The following is a 9,331-nucleotide window of genomic DNA, read 5'->3' as shown; positions in this document are numbered from 1 at the left end:
TTAAAAATGTTTATTTTTATAATAAAACAAGATTAACAGCTGATTCAATGCTTTCGTGACTCGTTTTAATTTCAATCCCTTTTTGTCAGTCGTCGTTATATTTAGTCAAAAGTTCGTTCAACTTATCTACGATGTTCTCAAGTGTGCATTCTATTTTTGAAATGCGTTTGTTGAGTTGGTCCATTTTATCGACTTTGTGTTCGGTGTTTTCGTTCTTTTGTAGAAGATGAATAGCGCTTTCAACCACTTTAGGATTCATCTGTGTGCACTGACCAAAACAGAAAAAACGATGCACACAACGTGATGGTTTCAAATGATATTCATGATTTATAAAATCATTCGTCTCACTTATTTCGTCATCTGTGCAAAAATCAAAGATCGAAATTCGATTGTTATAATAAGGTTGAACTTGGATGTGATAAACCGTTTCATGCTCTTTCTTTGTTAAATTAAAGAATTTCGAGTAGAATGACGGGTATCTGTGAATAAGTTTATACTTTTTGATAAAATGGAGCTTAAAGTATGGATTAAATCATAGCAGTGAAACGTCAAGTTTGACAGCTACTACGCGTACCAGTAGTGTCATCCAGCTGCTGGAGTCCAGCAGCTGTTTTTTCAAAAAGCAACATTCAATAATGATTTTTATTTCTGAAAAACTCAAAAAATCTTCTTTTTAATTATTTTTTTCGGATGGATAAAAATAATTAATTCACGATTTGATTCAAAACTGGTCATGTTCTAAAAAAATAACATTTTTCCATTCGCTACAAACTGTCCATTTGAATTGACATTTTTGTTCTTATGCTAGCGACTTCAGCAGCTCGATGTGCACATAAATTCAGAATAGACATTTTTTATTTTATAAATTGGTTTTATCTTTCATTTTTTTAACCGATACTTTTATCCGTGTTAAATGAATAAATTCTTGAAATATCTACACTGAAACAAAAAAAATCTTGATTCAGCTGCTGGAGTCGGACTATACATTTCAATCACATTCAAGCGAAGAATTGCATAAAATCAACATTCGGTAACTTTTATTCAACTAAAGAAAATTATATTATTATTATTATGCATGTAAAGTTGTTTAAAATTATTTTAGCAACAAAAATTAATAAAAATCCAGTAATGAATTATTGTCGTTGTTTGTTATAAACATAGATGCGTACTGAAATAGTTCGGTACGTTCATTTGACATATTACAGGTGGCGCGTCGAACCGCAAAACTACGTATTTCATTAGTATGGATTAAATGCTGTAAAGTACCTTCTGTTAAAGACTTTTTTATACCGCATCAAAACTTGTGCCCGTCTGATGAGCTTCGTCAATTCAGTTTCGGATCTGATGGCCTGTGTTTCGCTGACAGCCAAACCTCGGAATAAATTGGCCACGACAAAGGTGACTAAAATTGAAATTGTGACAAAAAAAGTACCTGGCATCGTCCGTTTTGAAATGGTGCGTCTTTTCGGTGATTCTACCACTAAGCATGTCCAAAGTATCTTTAATCAATAACAAAAGATCCAATTTGTCGAATCCAGAATGATTGCCACTGAAAATTGTGGTGTTATCATTACACAAAGCAGTTGCTGATATACCGTGGTTCGATGGTTCTTGTTGTAGTGCAAACATCGAAAAAGATAATGCAAATAAGACGATTGCATAGAGTGACAGACTTTTTAAGAAGCTCCATGTAACCGTTTTTAACATGATGTAATAGGAAGAATAAGACCAAAATGGTAGCGATCCAACTAATAGGAAAATTTCCACGGAAATCAACAAAATCGATGTGGCTGCAATGGTTGGACGCCAATTACCCAACTGAATATCAAACGAAATCAACATCAAAAATGCAATCAAAGAACAGTCCAAGTAATTTTCAAAGCTTCGCAAATATCGCATTGGCCCTAGTATGAATTGGTATATTTCACGCGCTGTTACATAGATTGTAAATAGAAAAGTCACGGCCCGCATCAAAACTCTGATATTCTCATTGAAATTCTGTATGAAATCAGAAACGAACCTTGTATTATAAGTCTATTTTTCATGACCACAACATATTTTTATCACTGAATTTATTTTGAATACAGCGAAACTCACTTGACTTTCTTCGAATGAACCATTCCGAAAACATCCAACGCCGTATTTTTCAGCATCATAATTGTAAAACGCCAATATATATGCGATGGTAATTACCGAAAACAATGAACAAAATATAAAATTGATGTAAAAAAATGGCGCCAACCGATTCCACTTCAATGCCAAACATCCGGATATAAGCGGATGCATCATCAAATGCTTAAGACTTTTTGACTTTGAAATATATTCAATGATTGACATTTCGTTGGCTTGATGCTTATAGTTTGCTTTATTTTGGCTGCGAACCAAATTTTTGAAATTGAATTGAATTTCGAAATTGCTATCGTTCAGTCCATTGGTGGTGATACAGCTATCAAAATGTGCTTCCAGCACCTTTGGATTGATATGTCCTATTGAAAAATGATCGAAATCATTTTTAACACCAATATTCGCTCCTTTTCGTAATAATTCCAAAATTATGCTCAAATGATTGCCTTTTATCGCATAATGCAGTGCCGATTTGTTGAATGAATCCAATTGATTCACGTCAATGTTGTGATTCATAAGAATTTCGAAGCATTTCTCAAAATTCACCGTTTCACTTGATTTTTGGCCAATGTTTTTCACAACATTTGGCAACAACGCCACCGAATTAATATTCAACTTCAGATATTTCAAAAGTACTTCCAAACATCTCCACTTTCCATGCGAACACGCAAATTTCAATGGTAGAGTTGCATTTTTTTCAGACACAATGTTTAGTTCGAACATTTTTTCTGCAATTATCGTTAAATCCTTCTCAATTGCCAAAAGTAACATTTGCTCAACATTTTTTGACGCTGCAGACAGCTCAATTTTACTGTGTGGATCCAATCTGTCTAGCGCCTGTAAGAATTCATATTTTAACAGTTCGCATAGGTGATAGAAGTTCCATTCCACGTTTGGCAGATTCTATTAACATTTTTTTTTGGAAAGAAAATGTTTCTTCATTCCAATTCATCTTGATGTTGTTTGTAAGTAAAACTTGACTTACTTCGTCATGTTTTATTGTATCACCCATGTTTGATAAACTTATTACGATTCAAAACAAAAACACAAAATCGTAATTTGATATAAATGACTATCATCAATTCAATTGGAAGTGTAAAGGGACATATTGGAACATTTTTTTTAAAATATGATTAAAATCAAATTGATAATAAACTAGATAAAATCCACAAAATTCACTGAAAAAAGTACGATTGATGTATATTGGAAATTGAACTGTGTGAAATGCCGAAAATAGGATGTGTGAAATTCTAGTGAAAACGTCAAGCACACATTTTTGGCGCAAACATTGTCGTATAAAAATAGTTAACCCATCGGTGACTGATCATCGAATCTATTGGAGTAATCGCAACAAAACAGTAATCGAAGTGGCAGCGACTTTTGTAAATAGCAGACAGTCGTTACAAATCTCTTCAGTAAACGAATTTTTATATTTTATCATTTTTTTTCCTCATTTAATCAATGTTTTCATTGTTTTTTTGATAAGTTTTGTCGAAAAAAGTTATTAAAATGAGTGGCTGTGATAAGTGATACTTTTTTTGCCGGGTTGAAGTAACTTTTGTAGATTGATGAGAAAGAGTGATCTCCCGTTTTGTCAGAAAAAATCTTTTAAGGTGGGCGAGGTTGAATGGTTATTTTCATGATAGATCTAGTTTGATGCCGTTTGAAAATAGTCTCTTTTCAATAAGAACACTATGTAGAGAGGTTTTTTTGGCATATAAATCCGAATCTGATGTATTAAATTTGCGATGCACTTTTCATACAAATATTTGCAAAAATTATCTCAAATTTGGATTTTTATATGGAATTCATGTTTGATATCGGTATGATGTGAAAATGATTTTTTTCGCCAAAAAGTAGGCTACACACATTATAAGAATATATATGAATCAAAACATCTTGTTTAATGTGTTCGAATCCAAACATATTTTGTTTTGTATGTTTAGTTTATAAATATAAACTGAACATAGATCAATGAGCTAATATCGAGCTAATAGTACCTTGCTTAGAATTCATATGGACATATATTAGAAGGGATTTGACTAATAGTAAAGAACAAATATTTTTCCCATACACAAATACCCAGGTGTGCGGCAAAATAAATTTATTCACATGGTAAGAATGATAATTGAAAAACATAATAGCTAAAAAAAGATCATCGATTTAGTATCATTAACACAAAAGTTATATCAAATATTAAGCGCGATCAAAGCGTACCATTCCATTTTTCTGGAATATATTTCCAGGAATAGCAAAAATGACATGAAAATAGAATGGAAAAGGAAGATACAATGAAATGAAATGGTTAATACAACAATACATAAAAATACGATCAACCAAACCGAATCGTTTTCGAAGTAACAGATACGCGACACGCACTGTCGCTGTGTTTAACGCGTATTGTGAATAATTGTACATGTGTGAGATCCACGTCTCTTATGATATATATAGTAATTCAATGTATTCTATATATATATACAACTGTTCCCGCTGTTTATTATTCTCATGCTCATTCGAAAAAAGAACGCCGTCTGACATTCAGTCGATTTGTTTGGTTTGAAGTGTTTGAGAGTGAATCCATTAAAAATTCTATATTAAAGATATAAAATTACCATGTGTTGTTATTTGATCGTGAAAAGCGCATAAAATACACGTATTGTTCACCCGCATAAAGAGTTGAGATTTTCAAAAAAATTTGGCGTATAATTTTTTGGGTGTATTTATTAGACGATGACATCATTTGTGTATACAACTACTTTCTAGTAAACAAAACATTTGTATGTGTATTAAATTTCGGCAAATCGGAGCTACACCAACATTCAAATATTGTGCGTGATCGTCATTCTTCTTTGGTTTTTTGTCGCGAGTGGAAGTGTTTTTTTGATCAAACGTTTGTTTTTCAACGGAACAGTTTTTAATTTTTTATAAAAAATGTCACACAACAACGATTTTGTGGTGCCAATCAGGAGCGATGAACGTCCAACCGATAATTTGATCAGAGGCAATGCCAGCCAAACTTGTGAGTTAAATTAAAATTGTTATTTTTTATGTTATTCGAAATTTAAACAAAAGATGTTGAGGCAAGCGATAGATGAGGCGTGGTCAATTTGCGCCGTTTTATTATTATCGCTAACCGGCTAAAATTTACATAATTCATATTTAAACATATACCAATGCCGTTTGTATTCGAGACTATATATATGTGTAATAAACCGTTTAAGATACACATAAAATACTTGACAGTGTAACAATGCTTTGATGAGTGAAGACATCAATCTACTGTGGCCGAAAATGTTATTTATGCATACATACTTGTTCACGAATTAAAAAAAAAATTTCTAACCGTTTGATCGCATTTGTCCATTCTATCGATTCTATTCAACGATCGTCGATGTGTATACATTTATTTAATGCTTCAATTTTGGTCACATACAACGTGTTAGATATAAATGATTGCCCGAGTATGAATGTGAGACTTCTTCTAAGAGTTTATTGACATTTAACACCACCATACAAAGACTGCTTTTACTTTTCCGCACACACCTAGTGTGTAAGGTAAAGTATTGGAATCGGTCGAAAAATTAACACCCTCAAAAAACATGTTTTCTGGATGTTTTAGGAGCCAGGGAACACGAATCTAGCGTTTTTTCGATGTCCGAATGTATGTGCGTGGTACCCTGTACGCTGTACGCTGTACGCTGTACGCTGTACGCTAGGAGGTAGACACAATAGAGAATGAATGAATACCAATGAATTGTCATAATACCTATCTATTTTCAAATACGGCAATTACTTACTTATTTGAAGATTACTTGTATTAAAAATGTGAATACCGTGATTACCAAATGTCAAATTGATATCGGTAATAAAGATTTCAAGTTTTTTCCATTTCGTTTTAACATTCACCATTTCGAAATTTATTTTAATTTTTTCTGTTTTCTTTCTGTCATTTTTATCAAAATTGTTTTTGCATTTATTAAACCAATTGAAATAATACACTTAATAGCGTTGAAAAAGTGTTTTTAATATTTGGAAGATAATATTCATAAATGCACATTGTGAGACGTTGCTGAATGCACTGACATTTCGTCTAAGACTGAGAATACCAAGAATACCAAGAATACCAAGAATACCTTCAATTTCGGTGAATATCTCAAGTAATATTCCATGTGTCTACCCCCTAGCTGTACGCTGTACGCTGTACGCTGTACGCTGTACCCTGTACTCAAAAATTTGTTAACACGATAACTTTCAAACAAGAAAAGTAATTCAAAATCTGACTTCACAGGATGATTGGGGGTGCCGAGGAATAGAAACATTTTTTTTTAACAAAATGATCTGTTTACGAAAATGAAATCATGAGAGAGAGAGAATAAAACAATTCAACAAAATGTTAAAATATGCAGATACTCATCGATAATGTTGTTTTGCTACCAAAATAGAACACGATGTTTGTTCATGCTATGCGATAACATTATTTTTATTTATTTTTTATTTTATATCGCATTCAAGAAGAAAACAACTACATTACCCGTAACATACAACCGCACTCAAAAAAAAAGCGTTTGCACTTATTCTCACCCTTATCGAAGTAACTCTGTGAGCAATTTTTTTCTCATGGAAATATATACACAGAGTTTCGCTAAGCTCAAGCTATATTCGCAGTGAGAATATTATCGAATCTAATAGCCACTGCTTTGTTGTTGTCTTGGTTCTTTAATGTTCGCGTTGTGTTCGATATTGCGAATGACACAAAGAAGAACATGCGTTAGTGCAAAACTCTGTGATTTACTTCAATAAGTGCAGGAATAATTGCTAAAGTATGAGCATCACATTTCATTTCGGTTTAACAGTAGCATTTTCGATCTTTTGTGAGGGTTTAATTCAGTTGATTTCGTTCAAGCCCGAAAATTCATTATCTGCGTGGTTGTTTAACTTATTTTTACGAAATTATTTGTTTTATTTTTGTTCATTTCTCAATTCAAACGCGCAATAAAAATGAAAAATATATCATAATGTAATATAACGAGAGTGAATGAATCACTCTTCACAATGTAAGAATATTCTCCCAGAATTTATAGATTTCGAATAATAATTTGAACGATGATCGTGTTCTACTATTGTCGGGTTATCTTTTACTTAAGTTTCATTCATTTTTTTTCTGTTCAAGTATTTTGTTTAACTACAAATCGTGAATCATATCACAGAACATTGATTTCTCAAACATCCGGCTTGAATATCGAAGCCATTTATGCGAAAAACTTTTTTAAATTTAAATCAAACTTATCTTTTGCGATTGTTGTTATTTTTTTACTTTCCAGCACAAGAGCCCATTTCTACGTTTGTTGAAACGGCTGCCTTCATCCTCTCGGCGATTCTAATAATAATAACGATGCCGTTTTCATTGTTTGTCTGCTTTAAAGTGGTGTCGGAATATGAACGTGCCGTTATATTTCGCATGGGTCGTTTGAAGTGAGTATAATAGGAGAATATACGACAGATGTTTAATATATCGTGGGCGAGTTGTCAACTGAAGCGTTCGATCAATTAATTTTAGCATCTGCCACTGTTTAAAAAAAAACAGTTTGAGAGAACATATATGCTATTTAATAGAAGAATTAGATGGATACCATTACTTCTTGGTGATTTAAAAAACAGTTTAAATTGTTTAAAAGATTTGATTACAACTCGAGTTCAAACTATGGCATTTCATTTACAGCGAGGGTGTCAAACGGACAAACGCGAACGGATATTTTGGTGTTCGCTCGTCCTACCTTAAAGGTTTGACATTTCGGAATTTGTCTGAAAAAATCGCGGACGGACGTTTGACACCTTTGAATTTTAAGGATTACCATATTTAAGATCTGATTTATTTTGAAATAGGAAGGGTGGTGCTCGAGGTCCTGGCATATTTTTCGTTTTACCGTGTATTGACACTTATTGCCAATGTGATTTAAGAACCGTATCATTCAACGTACCACCACAAGAGGTTTTAACAAAGGACAGTGTTACAGTGCAGGTTGATGCTGTTGTTTATTATCGTATTCGGGATCCACTCAAAGCTGTTGTTCAGGCAAGAAAAATCTATTATTTACAACGCAGTTTAAGCGAATTTTGGATGGTTTTCTGGAAATATTTTTTTTTAAATTCACGAATTTTCACGAAAGATATTTTTGGGAAATCTTCTGGCATTCGTCTAAAGTTTTGATTAGTTTAAAAAAAAATATTTACCAAAAAAATGTCCAATTTTTCAGATCGAAAACTACAGAAGATCAACAGAACTCTTGGCAGCAACGACTCTTCGTAACGTATTGGGCATGAAAAATCTATCGGAATTACTAGCGCAACGAGAATCCATATCACATACCATGCAAGAATCACTGGACATTGCGACTGAACCATGGGGCATCTTTGTTGAACGAGTTGAAATGTAAGTTTTTATCAATTGTTCGCCAATTATCTTGTAATTTTTAATCATCTTATTCATTGGTTTACAGTAAGGATGTAAGTTTGCCGAGTCAATTGCAACGTGCCATGGCTGCAGAGGCCGAAGCATCGCGTGAAGCACGCGCCAAAGTCATTGCGGCCGAAGGTGAAATGAAGGCTTCGATTGCTCTACAAGAAGCATCAGAGGTTATTTGCAAATCACCAGCTGCACTTCAATTGCGTTATCTTCAAACCTTGCACTCGATTGCGGCCGAAAAAAATTCAACCATAATATTCCCTCTTCCGATGGAGATTATGCGCGGTTTCGTTGGCGGAAAAAGCGAATGAGCGAACTTCATGAAATTTCTTCTTATATGGTTTTTTAAGTATTCACATAAACTGCATAGTTATTAGACATAATTCATTTTAACTTTGTGCGCATCTAAACAAATGTAGATAGAGTTGGCACTTTCAGTTGATCACCTCCATGGATATTCATGCGTGAGAACCAATGATTCATATAATTCGCATAATAAATACGTCACTTGAATTCAATTTCGTGTTTGGTTTTAGAATTTCGAAGAGTACTCACAACCGCATTATATTTTTGCAAAAACATGTGCAATCAAAATACAATTCAATCAATTTAAAACAAAGGTGTTTCATTAATTTTGAATCGAAGCCGAAAATCAATTTAAAATTGGCTTTGAAAGCAGAAAATGACAGAAAAATGAGAATTTCATTCACAGCAAAAAGACACGAATAAAAAAGGTGAGCTTAA

At 33.1% G+C, this 9,331-nt stretch overlaps 1 protein-coding gene and 1 pseudogene across 1 annotated transcript; one reads left to right on the top strand and one right to left on the bottom strand.

Moving 5' to 3' along the window:
• Window positions 1-63: 63 nt before the first annotated feature.
• LOC116346698 lies at window positions 64-3,136 on the bottom strand (annotated as a pseudogene).
• A 1,225-nt stretch (window positions 3,137-4,361) lies between these two features.
• Window positions 4,362-9,105, top strand: LOC116346697 (band 7 protein AGAP004871-like). Its single transcript, XM_031776890.1, has 5 exons — window positions 4,362-5,143; window positions 7,446-7,596; window positions 8,008-8,197; window positions 8,379-8,554; window positions 8,622-9,105. Exons 1-5 carry the CDS (start codon window positions 5,056-5,058, stop codon window positions 8,896-8,898), a joined length of 882 nt encoding a protein of 293 aa, XP_031632750.1. The 5' UTR covers window positions 4,362-5,055; the 3' UTR covers window positions 8,899-9,105.
• The last annotated feature ends 226 nt before the right edge of the window (window positions 9,106-9,331 follow it).

Source organism: Contarinia nasturtii, unplaced genomic scaffold (genome assembly GCF_009176525.2).
Source record: "Contarinia nasturtii isolate CC-2019 unplaced genomic scaffold, AAFC_CNas_1.1 Cnas_scaffold_1629, whole genome shotgun sequence".
Taxonomy (NCBI): domain Eukaryota; kingdom Metazoa; phylum Arthropoda; class Insecta; order Diptera; family Cecidomyiidae; genus Contarinia; species Contarinia nasturtii.
The sequence above is the reverse complement of the archived record's forward strand: the minus strand, read 5'-3'. Positions and strand labels throughout refer to the sequence as shown.